The sequence below is a fragment of the Nomascus leucogenys genome, chromosome 19 (genome assembly GCF_006542625.1).
Source record: "Nomascus leucogenys isolate Asia chromosome 19, Asia_NLE_v1, whole genome shotgun sequence".
NCBI classification, from domain to species: domain Eukaryota; kingdom Metazoa; phylum Chordata; class Mammalia; order Primates; family Hylobatidae; genus Nomascus; species Nomascus leucogenys.
Genome location: NC_044399.1, coordinates 8476153 through 8493447, shown reverse-complemented (window position 1 = coordinate 8493447; position 17295 = coordinate 8476153). Strand labels below are relative to the sequence as shown.

The 17295-nt window shown below is 40.0% G+C and overlaps 1 protein-coding gene across 2 annotated transcripts in view; it reads left to right on the top strand.

Annotated features, from left to right (window-relative positions):
* Positions 1-17295, top strand: part of MBOAT2 (membrane bound O-acyltransferase domain containing 2) — a 148579-nt gene that overhangs the window by 53873 nt on the left and 77411 nt on the right. The window contains exon 3 of one of the 2 annotated variants that reach the window (XM_030799848.1): positions 6709-6786. The exons of the other annotated variant lie outside the window; for it this stretch is intronic. Within the exon in view, the coding sequence (XP_030655708.1) occupies positions 6709-6786 (78 nt within the window). The remainder of the gene's footprint in view (positions 1-6708; positions 6787-17295) is intronic. 2 annotated transcript variants of the gene reach the window in all.

Genomic DNA, 17295 nt, shown 5'->3' with positions numbered 1-17295 from the left:
TCATAGATGACACAACAAATGGTAAAACCTCTCAGCTTGTGGATTGGAAGAGTCAATGCCACTAAAATGGCCATACTGCCCAAAGCAATTTCTATCAAACTACCAATATCATTTTTCACAGAATTGGAAAAAAACTATGCTAAAGTTCATATGGAACCAAAAAAGAGCCCGAATAGCCAAAGCAATCTTAAGCAAAATGAACAAAGCTGGAGGTGTCGTACTACATGACTTAAAACTATGCTATAAGGATACAGTAACCAAAACAGCATGATACTGGTACAAAACAGATGCAAACCAATGGATCAGAATAGAGGACTGCAAAATAAAGTCATACACCTACAGCCGTCTAATCGTCAACAAAATCGACAAAAATAAAGAGTGGGGAAAGGACTCCCTAGTCAATAAATGGTGCTGGTATAATTGGCTAGCCATATGCAGAAGAATGAAACTGGACCCCTACCTTTCACCATGTACAAAAATTAACTCAAGATGGATTAAGGATTTAAATGTAAGACCTCAAACTATAAGAATCCTGAAAAAAAAAAAAAAGCGAAGAACATCATTTTATCTGGGCCTTGACCTTGGGGAAGGATTTATGACTAAGTCCTCAAAAGCAATTGCAACAAAAACAAAAATTGACAAGTGGAACCTAATTAGAACCAAAGAGCTTCTGCACAGCAAAAGAAACTATCAACAGAGTAAACAGACCATCTACAGAATGGGAGAAAACATTTGCTAACTATGGATTTGACAAAGGTTTAATATCCAGAATCTATAAGGAACTTAAACAGTTGAACAGGCAAAAAGCAAATAATCCCATTAAAAATGGGTGAAAGGCATGAAAAGACACTTTTCAAAAGAAGACATACAAGTGTTCAACAAACATGAAAAAATGACTCCACATTACTAATCATCAGAGAAATGCAAATCTAAACCACAATGAGATACCATCTCATACCAGTCAGAATGGTTATTATTAAAAAGTCGAAACACAACGGATATTGGCAAGGCTGTGGAGTAAAGGGAATGCTTTATACAATGTTGGGGAAGTAAGTTAGTTCGGCCACTGTGGAAAGCAGTTTGCAGATTTCTTAAAGGACTTAAAAACAACTACCGTTTGACCCAGCAATCCCGTTACTGGGTATATACCCCAAGGAAAACAAATTATTCTACCAAAAGACACATGCATTTCCCTGTTAATCGCAGCACTGTTCACAATAGCAAAGACATGGAATTGACCTAGATGCTCATCGGTGCTGGACTGGATAAAGAAAATGTGGTACATATACACCATGGAATACCACACAGCTATAAAAAAGAATGAAATCATGCCCTTTTGCAGCAACATGGATGGAGCTGGAGGCCATTATCCTATGCAAATTAACATAGGAACAGAAAACCAAATATTGCATGGTCTCACTTATAAGTGGGATCTAAACATTGGGTACTCATGGACAAAGATGGCAACAGTAGTCACTAGGGACTACTAGAGGTGGGAGATAAGGAGGGGAGCAACAGTTGAAAAACTAACTGTTGGGTACTATGCTCAGTACCTGGGTGATGGGATCATTCACACCCTAAACCTCATCATTATGGAATATACCTAGGTACTGCACATATATCCCCTGAATCTAAAATAGAAGTTGGAAAAAAAATTTTTTTTGTTATTCCAACAATGTTCACAGTATCTTTACCAGGAGTAGACTCCATCTGAAGGAATCACTTTCTTTGCTCATCCATAAGAAGCAATTACTCATCTGTTGAGAAGTTTTGTCATGAGATTGCAGTAATCAGTCACACCTTTAGGCTTCACTTCTAGTTTTCTTGCTGTTTTCCACCACATCTGGAGTTACTTCCTCCACTGAAGTCTTGAACCCCTCAATGTCATCCATGAGGGTTGGAATCAACCTCTTCCAAACTACTGCTAATGTTTATATTTTGACCTCCTCCTGTGAATCACAAATGTATTTAGTGGCATCTAGAATAGTGAATCCTTTCCAGAAGGTTTTCAATTTAGTTTGCCTAGATCCATCAGAGGAATCACTGTCTATGGCAGCTATAGCCCTACGAAATGTATTTCTTAAATAACAAGACTTGGAAGTCAGAATTGCTCCCTGATCTGCAGGCTGCATAATGGGTATTGTGTTAGCAGGTATGGAACCAACATTAATCTCCTTGTCCACCTCTGTCAGAGCTCTTGGATAATCAGGTGCATTGTCAATATGCAGGAATATTTTGAAAGGAATCTTTTTTTCTGAGCAATGGATCTCGACAAGGGGCTTATAATATTCAGTAAACAATGCTGCAGAGCTGCTGTGGTTCAGACTTTGTTTTTCCATTAACAGAGTACAGGCAGAATCAATTTAGCATAATTCTTAAGGGCTCCAGCATTTTTGGAATGGTAAATGAACATTGGCTTCAACTTAAAGTCACCAGCTGCATTAGCCTGTCCTTTGAAGCTTTGAAATCAGGTGTTGACTTCTCTTTTCTAGCTATGAAAGTTCTCTATGGCATCTTCTTCCAGTAGGAGGCTATTTGATCTACATTGAAAATCTTTTGCTTAGTGTAGCCGCCTTCATCAGTGATCTTAGTTAGATCTTCTGGGTAACTTGCTGCAGCATCTAGATAACCTCAGCACTTGCTGCTTCACCTTGGATTTTTATTTCTGGAGGTGGCTTCTTTCCTTAAACATCATGAGCCAGTGTCTGCTAGCTTCAAAATTTTCTTCTGCAGCTTCACCTCTCTCCACCTTACTAGAATTGAAGAGAGTTAGGGTCTTGATCTGGACTAGGCTTTGGCTTAAGGAATGTTTGGCTGGTTTGAGCTTCTGTCCAGACAATTGAACTTTCTCTATATTAGCAGCAATGCTGTTTTGCTTTCTTATCATTTGTGTGTTCAGTGGAGTAACACTCTCAGTTTCCTTCCATAACCTTTTCTTTGTATTTACAACATGACTAACTGGTGCAAGAGGCTTAGCTTTCAGCCTGTCTTGGCTTTTGACATACCATCATCACTAAGCTTAATCATTTTTAGTTTTTGATTTAACGTGAGAGACATACAACTTTTCCTTTCACTTGAACACATAGAGGCCATTATAGGTTAATTAATTGGCCTAATTTCAATAATTGTTGTCTCTCCGGAATGGGGAAGCCTCAGGAGAGGGAGAGAGACAGGAAGACAGAGACTGCCGGTCAGTGGAGCAGTCAGAACACACCTAACATTTATCAATTAAGTTCTTATGTGGGCACAGTTCGTGGTGCCCCCGAACGATTACAGTAGTAACATCAAAGATCGCTGATCGCAGATCACTATAACAGGTAAAATAATATTGAAAAAGTTTGAAATATTGTTGAGAATTACCAAAATACGACAGAGAGACATGAAGTCTCAGTACGTGCTATTGGAAAAATGGTGCCAAGAGGCTGACATGATGGAGGGTTGCCACAGACCTTCCAGTTGGAAAAATCTCAGTATCTGCAAAGCACAGTAAGGCAAAGTGCAGTAAAACAAGTCATGCCTGTAACTGATCGTTTATCTGCTTCTCTTTGGTCTTAGCTTTTTTTTTTTTTTAAACGATCATCTGCAAGTTCCTTTTAAGTGAGAATTAATTTAGACTTTATTTATTTAAATGTCCTTGATAATAACACTATAGGGTAATGGAATAGAGCTTAAACTCTGAAGTCAGGCAAACCTGTATTCCAGTGTGGGTGCCTTTGTCTGGTGGCTGTATGACTTTGGACATGTTATTTAGCCACTCTGAGCTTCACTTTCCTCATCTGTGGAATAGAGCCAATGACTACTGTGAGAAATAAGTCTGTAAAACTACGGAAAGAACATGGTGTGATAGCTCGTCATTATGAACATGGAAAGTTGCTGAGAGTCATTCATCTGTTATTACCGTCATTCAGAGTAATGCAGATTGGAAATCTTTGTGTTTATCTAATCTCTTTTTTAGCATGTATCGTACAGTATTGAAGTAATCTATTTATTCTTGTCTTTCTCTCTAGACTGGGAGCTCTATGAGGACATAAACTGTCTCACTGACTCTTGTATTTCTAGTGTTCAGTACAGTGCCTTTCAGAAGGTAGACATTCAGTAAAGATTAGTGGAACAATTGAAGAGGTGTTTTCAACCTTTTTTTAAACCTGTGCCCTTTTTAATTTGTGCTAAAAATAAACCTTATACTTGCCTTTAGTGTGACTTGAAATTCAGAAGAGTTAAAATGTGATATCTGAAAACACACTAATGTTTTGTGACAAAGCATTGTTTCATTTTCAAAGCACTTATTAGGTAGCTTTAAAGATGATGATCCACAGCCCATGGGGTTCCATTCTACCCGGCTGCATTCCTTAGAGAATCAGCCAGTGGATAAATTGCCCTGAAACAACTTGAGTTTTGATGTCAATTGGAATATACTGACTAGATATATAATCTTAGTTTCCTCAGTTCTGAAATTATGAGGGTTGGATTATAATATACTTTTAACATACCTATCTTTATTTTTCACTTTACTAATAATACTTAATAGTTGAGTACTTACTACGTGCTAGATAACCCTGTCAATGCTTTTCATGTATTATCTCTTAATCCTGAAAAATCTCAAGTGGCTACTGTGTTTATTATGATCTCTTTACCAATGAGAACAAGCAGAATAACTCAGTACAGAAAATTAGGAAGAATATCACCAGTGCATTCATTGAGTAGAAAAGCAATTGAATGCTTGTTGTGGAGGTCAGTGAGATAGAGGTAAATGCAGATTCACCTTCTACTGCTGAACTTGGATTGTTGCAACAATGAAGGTTTACTCGGCAGGAGGCTGCCCAAATATTATACTGCTCTCCAAAGATGGCCAAACATACCACCTGAATGACGATTTCAGGAGAGGAGGGGCACCTTAGGGTGATATGAGGCACCATAGCACTGTTTGAGAAGTAAGACTCGTAGCTTCTAAAGTTGTGATATATCTCTCATGTTTCAAGAAATTTAACATAGCAAAGGAACACTTTTTTCCCCCAAGAGCCCTCAAAAATGTGTTTTCTATATTTAAGTACCTGTATTGAGTTCTACTCGCGATTTAAGAAGCCCTTAAGGGTGTTCTAGCAGCCCTTGTCACCTTTCGCACGAAGTCAGAAGTTAGCCAGTGAATTGTTAGTGTTGGCAACACATAAGAGGTAGATCATAAATTTGAAAAGTGTGTGTTTTAATTGTTTTTTTAAAAAGCTTTCTTCTGTTTCCTTTTATACTCATTTAGGTTTTTCTGCTTCCTCCGATTATAATCATATTAAAAAAAGGCCAACATTATTTTCGCGTGTGTGTGTGTGTGTCAAACAGATAGACTGACCTATTCTGCATAGTGGGTCAAATAAGTTTCTCCTACAGGCCTGCCTTGGAGACTATTACTGGTTTATAATATTTCTATGGAAAAATGTGTTCAAAATTTTGCTTAACTTTTCCACATTGGAGGTGCCTGTTATTCCATAAAGATTAAGTTTAAAAGTTATTTTAATCATAGGTTAACACCCTTAGTAGTAGTTTAAAATTAAAGTAGATTTAGAGATTCAAGAAAAAAAAAATACTTTAAATTGTGCCTGATGATTTGAAAATTTTATTTTAAATTGTTCATGCCTCCAAAAGGGAAAGAAAGTAGAGAGAGTGTGTGCGCATGCACGGACATGCATAAATTAGGGATAGTTTTGATTGATTTTAGTCACAGACATCCTAATCATGTTTTGCCTGAATTTTGTGAAATGAGTAAATTATCTAATTTAATGGTGGATTTCAAGAATATTGGAATATTAGAAAATACTGTGTCATGGGCCAGGTGCGGTGGCTCATGCCCGTAATCCCAGTACTTTGGGAGGCTGAGGTGGGCAGATCACGAGGTCAGGAGTTCAAGACCAGCCTGGCCAACATAGTGAAACCCTGTCTTTACTAAAAGTACAAAAAATTAGCTAGGTGTGGTGGTGGGCATCTGTAATCCCAGCTACTCTGGAGGCTGAGGCAGGAGAATCACCTGAACCTGGGAGGCGGAGGTTGCAGTGAGCCGAGATCGCGCCACTGCACTCCAGCCCAGGCAACAGTGTGAGACTCCGCCTCAAAAAAAGAAAAGACTGTCATGTTAGCCAGGATGTCTATAGATACGTTACAGCAAATTAAAATGAATGAATTCGATTTATATAAGGAAGTTTATTTGACTTGAGCCATCATGTATTGAGAAGAGTATACCCTTTTGTAAATTCTAATATTTAGCACTTTTTGTTGTTTTGTCAGTCATATTGTTAAAAAGGTAAAGGCAGAGTACAAAGTTGGTATTGGAGAAACTAGTTTGGGGAAACAACTGATGTTCTGCCAGGATGATCCTGAAATTCGTATTAATTACTTTTTTAAATAATTGTGCCTTGAGTTATGAAGAAAGCTATAATCCCGAGCCACATAATCCCACATGGCTTCCATGCAGCCAGGAGACATGGAGTGCTGGACACTGGGCATGGCTTTAGGCCTTGTTTTTTCCCCCTAGCTCTTCTGGAGCTTGTGGTATGGGACTCCCTCTTTAGGGTGTCCACAGGATTTTAAGCTCCTGAAGTTTCATTCCTTATTTTTTTTTCTGGGAATACTGTGTTATGCATAAGTATTTTTTAGCTTAATTCACTTCAGCTTGATGTTTGTGACTTACCATCCCTCTTCTAATAGTGCTCTTACTTTTTATAGGTATGCCTTACACTTTCTTGTACAAAGTGGAATTTCCTACTGTATCATGATCATCATAGGAGTGGAGAACATGCACAAGTGAGTATTCACTTTGTTCACATGCAAATATATATTTCACTTGAATAGAATTGCATCAAAATAGAATTTTATTTATTACATTAAAAGTAATTCTGAATTGTGATAACTTTTTAAAGAAGAATTGTCATAAATATAAAAATAAAATCATTGGTATGCATCATTCTTCTTTTTACTTAAAGCACCGTTGACATTTTGGGATGGATGATTCATTGACATTCAGGACTAACCTGTGCATTCTAGCATGTTAGGCAGCATTCCTGGCTTTCACCCCCTAGGTGCCAGTAGCACCCCTTGAGCTGTGACAACCGTAAATGTTTCCAGATATTGTCACATGTCTCTTGGAGAAGCGAAATTGCCTGCTGTTAAGAACCACTGGCTTAGTCTGTAGGTGATAGCAGTGGAGAGATGCAATGAAGTGAGTAGACTGGAGAGAGAGTTAGAAGGACTGGTAGGAAATAAGGTGTCAAGGATGACTTCCGTGTTTCCTGCTTGAACAGTAGGGTAGATGGAAGCACTGTCTTCTGAGGTGGGGAGTCCTGAAAGTGGAGAGCATGTTGAAGGTGGCATAGAGCATTTCAAGTGGGTATATATTCAGCCCCTAAACAGTGTTTGGTATTTAGTAAACACTCAGTGAAGTTTTGCTGTGTAAGTGGATGCTGACTTTAAGATATCTGTAAGACATATAATAGGAGATTGGTAACTAAGACATGTAGTAGGAGCTGGGTAGCTGGGCTAGAGATGGAAATTTGGGAATAGAGATGGATAAAATGTACTTGATTGAAAACCCAGGGACAGAGTCTATTAGCAGATCCTGCTGGATGTTCTGCAATGTCTGAGCTATGATGTATGACCTAGGTACCATATTTCTGAATTCTGAGTCACATATGTCTGCAAGAACTTTGTATAAAGAATCAGACCTATGGCTTTTATTAGTTTTTTTCTAAGTCTCATTCTAATTTGCATTTTCTGTGTTTGGCACTGTCAGTCACTACCTCTGTTGTAATGTGTACTGTCTTCTCCATTTCCATTGACATTGCCTGCACTGACTTTTCTTTTTCCTCTGTAAACCAACCCTTACAAGTTCCTGATGTTTTTATTTTAATTTTTATAAGGAGAGAAAGGATATTTAGATGGTGTTTCAGATGAAGCAATTTTTATAGGATTATGACCCTATTTTTAAAAAAACTTGTACCTTGATGGGTTCAGAGTGATGCTACAATTAATATCTGATGCAAAAGATATCAATCAGGTTTAGATTAGATTAGATGACTGAAAACAGGGGACTTACATACATTTTGGCCAAAGCAAAAGTAATATGCTTTTCAGTTGGAAGGGTAGTAAATTCATGTTTAGCAATGGGAAATTGTTTCTTTTTCTGAAAGGCAGTTGCAGTCTCTGAAGTTAACTTTGTAATACTTTAGACCTGCACTGCTGAGTGTGACAGCCGCTAGTGCACATGTGACTGTGTAAATTTAAATTAATTGAAATTTAGAATTCAGTTCCTTGGTTACACTAGCCACATTTCTTTTTTTTTTTTTTTTTTTCTTTGAGACGGAATCTCACTCTGTCGCCTAGGCTGGAGTGCAGTGGCACAATCTCAGCTCACTGCAACCTCTGCCTCCCGGGTTTAAGCGATTCTCCTGCCTCAGCCCCCTGAGTAGCTGGGATTACAGGTGTACACCACCACGCCCGTACACTAGCCACATTTCAAGTGCTCACTAGCCACATATGGCTAGTGGCTACATTGGACAGTGCAGATAGAGAACATTTCTGTCATTGCAGAAAATGATATTGGATAGTGCTGCTTTAGAGACATACGGTTGTATAAAATTAGTAATGTTACTCTTTTATAGTAAGTATTCAGGGAGATAATGCTACTTGCTTATATGCTGCTGATATTTAGGATAGAATCTTGGTGTTGCAATTTGACACTATTGATGTAGAAGATTAGGCAGGTAAGTAAGGTTTGCCATGTGAGTAAATTGCTGGGGTTGGCAGTAAATAGCAGGTGGATAATTAATTTGAAAAGTACATATTTTAATCTCTTTTTTAGCTCCCTTCTATTCAGCTTATACCCATATACATTTTTCTATGACTTTACTTTTTTACTTTTTTTTCTTATTATCTGAATATGCTCTTTTTTTTTTCTGCTTAGGCCTTTACAATAATTAAAAATGCTTAATGGGTCAGACCAACTACACTAGAGGGACTTGGAGCATTTTTATGTGTTGTCCAAAGTTATTGTTTATGTTGAATACAATCCATTTATTTCTTTTAGTCTAGTTTTACATGGTATATATTTCTTACATTACGTTTTAATATATTTCTTTGACTAGCCAGAGTTTAAGTCTTTAAAATGAAAGATTTGAACTTATCTGAGTACTGAACAGTTTTTAAATTCTTGCCTCTCTCTGCTTTATGATTTTTTTGCTTTATGCTCTTTATGAGATATTCATAATGTAGTTATTGTACTTGCTTTGACCCATGTATAAATTCAAATATACACACACACACACACACACACACACACACACACACACGTATACACACTTTATTTTTGTAATTCCCTTTAATGCCTCTATGGTATGTTTTATTATTCTGATTCATGTCTTACCTTTAAAATATAATCTAGGCCAGGCACAGTGGCTCACGCCTGTAATCCCAGCTCTTAGGGAGGCCAAGGCAGGTGGATCACTTGAAGCCAGGAGTTTGAGACCAGCCTGGCCAACATGGGGAAACCTCATCTCTACTAAAAATACAAAAAATTAGCCAGACGTGGTGGTGCATGTCTGTAATCCCAGCTACTCGGGAGGTTGAGGCAGGAGAATTGCTTGAACCGGGGAGGTGGAGGTTGCAGTGAGCCAAGATCGCGCCACTGCACTCCAGCCTGTGCAACAGAGTGAGACTCCATCTCAAAAAAAAAAAAATAGAGGAAAAAAAGAAAATGGAAAAGTTCTATCATTGCAGCATTGACTTTCTCCCTGTTCTCTGCCTTTTATGCCTTAGTACTTCCGTTCCTTCTCTTTACATTCCCAGTACCTTGTTTTCTATCCCCCAGTAAGACATAGAAGGGAAGAGGGGGCTGATTGTGTGCCCCATTGGCAGTTTTACTGCTTGAGAGGTGGTGGCACCTCATTGTATAAGTAAGCAAGCAGAGACTGAGTTGTTAAGTAACTGAGGACGTGTAGCTGGAAAACAGTGGGTATGAACTGGTATCTGTTCTGTTCTGAGCATGCTGTTTTAAGTAATCTAATTTCATTTGACTGAAATTTATTTGCACAATCTGTCACAGATAATTTGCCCTTTATCTCTTTTTATGAAACAAAAAACTATTGCTGTTAAAGGAATTACAGATATCAGCAGACAGAGGAGAATCTTTCTTGAGATATGGGATGAGAAAGTTCAAGTGACTTTCTTTCTAGTGATTTTGACATCATGTGATGTTTTAAAACCGTTTCCAAAGTTTATTCTGTGTGTGTGTGTGTTTGAAGATCGCTCCAGGGAAAGGATTGGCCATGTCTTTTCTGTCCTCAGATGACCTCCCTGCTCCCCAGGGCTTGTGTGCTCTGGAAAGCAGCCACGGAAGCCTGTTTCCTAGGACCTGTGTGGTGTGGAGGGTCCGAGAGCGTCTTTGGCCTGACTGTGTCTCTGACCCTGCAGCCTGGCATAAGCTTGCTTGCTTCAGCATAAGTCCTGAAGCGGTGCCTCAGCCCTGATCTCCTTGTCCTAGAACCTCCCTTCATCCCTGTCACAAGACATCTTTACCCCGTGCTCCTGCTGCGATTGATGCCATTGGACTCTGTCCTGCCATTTTCTTTGGCTCCAGCAGTCCCAGGTTCTCTGACTCTAGGCCAGGATGAGTGAGCAGCAGGATTTACTCAAGTGCCAACTTGTCGGGGCTTCGGGCCTCCATCGGGTTCAGCTGTGGAGTGTGTTCCCCCAGCACAGGACATGGATGTGGGGGACAAGTGGCTGTGCCAGAGTGCAAAGGGACAGAATTGAGATTAAGTTCCTGAGATGCACCAATATCAGTCTCCATTTAGTAGAAAGATTCCTTCACTGTTGTGTGGTAGACAGAATTCCAGTCAGGGTGATGAATCACGAAATCAGACTGTTTTATTGGTTCATTCATTCATTCATTCATTCATCTTATTTATCACACCCCTTTCCTGTCCTAGGCACTGTCCTCAGCTTCTCCTCTGAGGAGTTCAGTATGGCTGGAGGCATGTGAACCCATTTTAATATTGTGTGCTAAGAGCTCTGGTGGCAGAGAGTTTACAAAAATAGCTAACCCAGCTAGGAGCAAGCAACTCAGGGCAGAGCTTCCTTGGGGGGCATGGTATGTGAATTAGATATGAGGATTCTTAAGTAGCTGAAGACGTAGCAAGGGCAGACTTTACTGCAGGATGGACAGCACAGGCAGAGGCGTGGAGGCATGAAACATGGCAGCATGAAACACGGTGGCATGAAACGGCATGGAAGCACTGGCAACTTAATAAGTAGCCTGACTATAGGGGGTGGTGAGGTGTGAGTGTGTGTGTGTGTATGCTAGAGAGAGAGCGTGTGCCTAAGCATATGAGCTTGGTGGGGGTGGGGTGACACCGTTACATCTCAAGGCATGCTTTCCCAGCCATTTCCCTTTGGCCAAAGTATATTGTTTGTGTAACAGTCCTTTCGTCCTCTCAAATGAGAAACAAATTCATCAAATGTGTTTCATGTACTAAGGGAACAGAGATACAGAGAGGGCTAAATTTCTCTTTTATCTAGCATTTATTTAGTATATACAATTTAAAAATAGACACACGTGTGCCTTGCCTCTAAAAAAATGTATGATCTGGCTATGGAGACAATCCCTACATGCATCTTCATGTGTGCCACAACCAGCACCATTTAAACCAGGCCCTGAGGTAGGTGCAATCTGTGTGCTTGGACTTCCCTCTCGTAGAAATTCAGCACCATGGTGGCAGTCACATGCACGTAGCACTGTTTGACGTGATCTTGCTTGTTTACGTCTTGGTCTGTCTCTCCCCCGGCAAGTGTGAGTGATAGGAGAGCGGGAGCACGTCCTGCCTGTCTCACACACCACTTCATCCCCAGGGCCTCGCAGAGTGCTTGGCAAGTGGTAGGGTCTCAGTAAATACTTCTTAAAGGAGTGAGTTTAGGATACAGCCTGGTTTTGTCCACCCTCTACCGACTCCTTTGCCCTGTTCTCCATGACTGCGCTTCCTTCCTTCCTGGAAAATGTCTCTTTTCTGCAGGCGTGGTTCCCTGTGTTCCCTCTGTCTGGAGTGTTCTTCATCCCCCCTCTCCTCCTGACTCTCAGATTTCACTGTATTACATCCCTAGCGAGTCTTGCTGAGATGTCTCAATCTAGGACAAATGATTTGTTATACATCCTCTTGTGGAGTTGTGTTCCTTTCCTTCAGAGACTCTATCTCAGTTCTTAATGATAAGTATTTGAGAGTTAACTTGAGGAATGTGTTTCGCCCTCATTGACTGCAAATTCTGTGATGGCCATTATGCTGCCTGTTTTGTTTTCTGAATATAGTCAGTACCTAAGAGATTGTATGCTCTCAGTGAGTGTTCACTGGTGAATAGATGAGTGATGACATGACTTCTGCATCACAGCACACCTTGTCCAAGGAGCCCCCTCGAACTCCTGCTTCCCAGCCATAGCCCCTGCATCATTTAGAACACTGGGATCCACCTCAGGGCCTGCCCCATGGGGGTCTCATGAAAGCCACTGTAGACTCCCTGTCTCCTTTTCTGTGCCCCTGGAGCAAGTCTCATCCCTGATTCTCGTACCTGCAGCAGCTCTTGCCAGACCGTACTCTCTCTGTTCCCAGGGAAGAAGCAGAGGGGTGGAAATGAGGGAAGGGCCGAACATAGGGAGCCTCTCCACTTAGGCTGTGGAAGAAGGGGAAGAGGAATGTGTTTTAGGTGTATCTAATTGGAATTAGGACGATATTTTCCCTGGCATAGGCAGCACAATGTGGCCATGTTCTGCAATATTCAAGAGTGGAAGCCTGTTAACCTTGAGAAGTTAAACTGAAAATTTTCTTTATAACTTGGCAAGTAATCCTTCCTTCCTTCCTTCCTTCCTTCCTTCCTTCCTTCCTTCCTTCCTTCCTTCCTTCCTTCCTTCCTTTTTGTTTTTTTTTGTTTGAGACGGAGTCTCCCTCTGTAGCTCAGGCTGAGTGCAGTGGCACAATCTCAGCTCACTGCAACCTCTGTCTCCCAGGTCCCGGTTCGAGCAATTCTCCTGCCTCAGCCTCCCAAGTAGCTGCGATTACAGGCAGGCGCCACTATGCCCAGCTAATTTTTGTATTTTTAGTAGAGACGGGGTTTCACCATATTGGCCAGACTGGTCTTGAACTCCTGACCTTTGATCCGCCTGCCTTGGCCTCCCAGAGTGCTGGGATTACAGGCAGGTAATTTTCAACAAGATAAATGACCTAAAGAAAAATGTAAAAAATGTAAGTATATGCAATAAATTATTGCATAGATCTGATGGGTTGCCTCGCTGTGTATGGAATTATATTGTAAAAGCTGTAGGAAAGTGATTTTAAACCGCCCATCATATGGTTCAGCTGCACACCAATTTGAACAAACATTTATTGTGGGCCACAGTATTTCCAGGAACTCAGAGATAAAGGAGATGGGCTTCTTACCCTCTGAAATGAACAATTGAGTTGGGAACATTACAGTGTCATTCCTGCAACAAATGTTTGTTATGCTGATGCTGGGATCTAGTGATGAATAAAAAAGACAGACTCTGTCCCGTCATGAAGCTTACAGTCAAACCACCCACCACAGGCAATTACTGTTACAAAAGAAGGGTGTACCAAAGGCTGGGGGGTATCCTGGAGGAAACAGCTGTGGTGGAAAGTAGTAAAACTATGTATCAGCCACTGACTGTATTCAGTAGAATAAAAAAGTTACAAACGATTTACAGATATGTAGTGTTAAGTCGAATGATGCCAACATATACTTATTTTAAAAATTGGGAAATATATTTTCCTCAGAAGCCTACTTTATTGATGATAAAATTGAACAGTAGACAAGGACATGAAAAAAGATTGTATTTAAACTCTGATTCCCACTGGGTGGCCTTAGTGATTGATTTTTATGAGCACTGGTTGGAGTCAGATATATATGGGTTTGAATTCAAGCTCTGCTAAGTTTCCATTACCCTCAGAACCTTGGCTAGGTCACTTTACTTTTCCAGGCTTAAATTGGATTAAATCAGTAACTTAGATGAGGAGCAGGGTACCTACATGCTTCATATTGTGGGCACATAGGCAAACTTTTCTTGGAATAATGGGTTCAGCTACCAAGAAGAGGTGTTCAGACTTCTAGATCAAATCCTTTCAAAGGTCATTTTTACTTCTGGAGTATTTTGCTGTTTTTTTTTCTCTCTCCTGATTATGTGATGTTAAAGCTTGTTTTAAAGTATTCATATTGTCATATTTTATCACCGTGTCCTGCAGTTCATTTTCTTCTCCCCAGAGTGTGAACTCCTTGGCAGGGATATTTTACTCTTTTTAAAATCCCGCTGTTGAGCATACAGATGATAGGAGCTCAGTAAGTGAAGTTATCTGTTGTATTCTGTTCTATCAAATGAGTATTTGTGAGTTCTTGCCTTTGACTCTTTTTAACATTTTTTTGGGTGGATATTGGTTCCTGGTGTAAGAGATTTCCAAACAGATGCTTCTCACTCATGCTCTTGGCCTTGAATGCCACACTTGATGGGTTGACTTGCCGTAGTCTCCTGGTGTTCTCTGCTGCTCTTCCCTCTTGCTTTTCTTCCTCTTAGGCTCTCCACAGGTCAGCGGACATGCTAACTGGTAAAGTGGGGTGGAGTCGGGGCAGGAAGAGGCAGCTCGGGCTGCCGTGGCCTCTGTCTCAATCCACCATGACCCTGAAGAGCAGACTGTCCTGGGTTCCATGTTACCTGTCATCTGCCGGTACTCACAGCACTCCTACAGTGGCTTCCTAAATAGAAATGTCATCAGGAACTGCCTTAACTCTACTGGGAATGAATGATGATCTTGGAAGTGCCATCTAGCAGGCAGAAGGCTCAAGTCATTTGAAAATGTGTCCTCATGGAGTTAGTTAGCAGTGGTTAGTGGCTTGGCAGGAACTCTGTGGGGAAAATACTAACTTCACTGAGGACAATCCCGTGATCCCACAAGAGAGAATAAAATGTGGTGGCAAGGAAAGTGGGCTTTAGATTGTTTTCTTGTATGTTCTCTGTGGACCATATTTACCAGCCTTTCAGGGGTTTAGAATAAAGGTACAGGCCCTCTTGGTATTGCTGTGCTAACCCAAGATAAAAGTTGAATTTCATTTGGGAAACTGTGAGTAATTCTAAAATTGATTTTTTGATATTATCTTATCCTCCTAAGAGTTAATGTTTCAATAATTACCATGTATCAGTCACTGATAAGCACATGCTATTGCATCCTAGCAACAGCACTTGCAGGTTTGTGTGTTATGCCTCTTTCACCAAGAAACAAGTTAGTAAATGGTGATCTAGGATTTGAATTTGTTGTGTCCCATTCCACCCAGGGCTTTTTATTATTATTTCTAAGCAGTAACCATTATGATTATGACATTGTGTCATTAAAAAAAATACTCTAAATAGACTGAGGAGAGTTTGTGGAGCCAACAGGGTCTCTGAACAAAAGCAGGGGTCGTAGGTGTTGGTGATTGTTCATCAGAGCAAATATGCATATATCTCTATCCAAAAGAATGTGGTTGCCTTTTGGCATATTGTGCTTAGGATGTAAGGTTTTAAAAATATTCTCAGTTCCCTTAGGGAGTTACTTGGTAATAGGTAATAGGATGTCCAGGTCCTGTTGGATTTCTGAAAGATTTTCAGAACATAGCATTGTGCCATCAAATCCTGCACTCAGGAAAGGGTGTGATTGAGATTCCTTTGTATACTGATAAGCTAATGTAGTGTCTCTTTTGGAGGTGTTATATTTGAATTAACTATTTCAAATCGTAAACTGAATCCTTGCTGAGGTTTCAGTCATTCTTGAGCAAGTAAGGGAAGGACTTTTTTTTTCTTGGATCGAGGGCTTTTATATGAAGTAGGGGGATTCTGTTAATTAGAGGGATGATAAGACTAATACATGTTTTTGATAAATAAAGGCATTACTTTGGACATTCTGAACCTATTAGAGTAAAAAGAAGTTCACATAGATTGCTCATAGAATGGGGCTCTGCCGGGTCAGGACTGTCTAAAAGGTCAGTTTGATAGTTAATGCCCCAAGTTAATCAATTAAAAAATCAAAAGATATCATTCGTGGTGGCTCATGCCTGTAACCCCAAGTGCTTTGGGAGGCTGGGGTGGGAAGATTGCTTGAGGGCAGGAGTTCAAAACCAGCCTGCGCAACATAGTGAAACCCTGCCTCTACAAAAATTGTACAACTTAGCCAGATTTGGTGATAACACCTGTAGTCCCAGCTACTTGAGGAGGGCAGGAGGATTGCTGAACCCAAGAGTTAAAGGCAGCAGTGAACTGTGATTGTGCCACTGTACTCCAGCCCGGGCAACAGAGCAAGACCCTGTTTCCACCCTCTCTTCCACCCAAAAAATTTTCAAGATATCATCCAATTTGATGATATATCTGATCTTGAAAATAATTATATATTACTGAAACATAACTAGGTAGTTGTAGTAACTTAAAATAAGATTATTACTCTTTATGATAAAGTACAAGGATGCATCTTTTGCCTTCGGGTACTTCTAGAAACTAATCTTACTTTTACACCAAGATCCTAATCCTTGCCAGAACACTGAAAGAAAAATTAAGAGCCCATGCAACCATCCATTAGAATGATAAAAAAAATTATTCAGCTGTTACAATACCATGCCATTTATATAAAAATTGTGGTTCGTGTTGAAGTTTTTTGAGAAAAGAAGCATGAGTGAAAGGGGTATTTTTTCAACTTTTGGTTAGTAAATGAGGAAATTGTCTTAGACAGTTGGGACTGGCTAAATGATGAACTCTACCTGTGATGTGGTGTGTTGTTATAAGTGTATAGACTTGACGTGCACGTTTTGTAGTCACTGTGTTAGAAAGAGTATGGTTTAATAGAAAGAGCCTTTGGCCTTTGACTTTGGAATTTGAATGATGGAGTGATTTCTATGTGCCACTTTGCTGAGTGTTTTTTTTTTTTTTTCTGCTAAATACTGTATCCCATTTAACTGTTGAAACAATCCTGTGTAGGAAGTGTTACTGTCTACTTGTACAGATGGGGACACTGAGGTTCCAGAAGATTAAATCACTTCAACAAGGTCACAAAACCAGTAACTGGCAGCTCTAGAAGTCTGTGAAATTCATTAGTCTTGTTGAGGTTTGTTAGATTGCTTATTTAGTGAGATTCTTGTAAAGAATTTTTTATTTAAGTTGGAGAAACAAAGATATTTTTACTTGTTTACCTGCTGGCATAAAAATCTTGGTTTACTTTTTGAAAGAATAGCAGTCACCATTGAGAC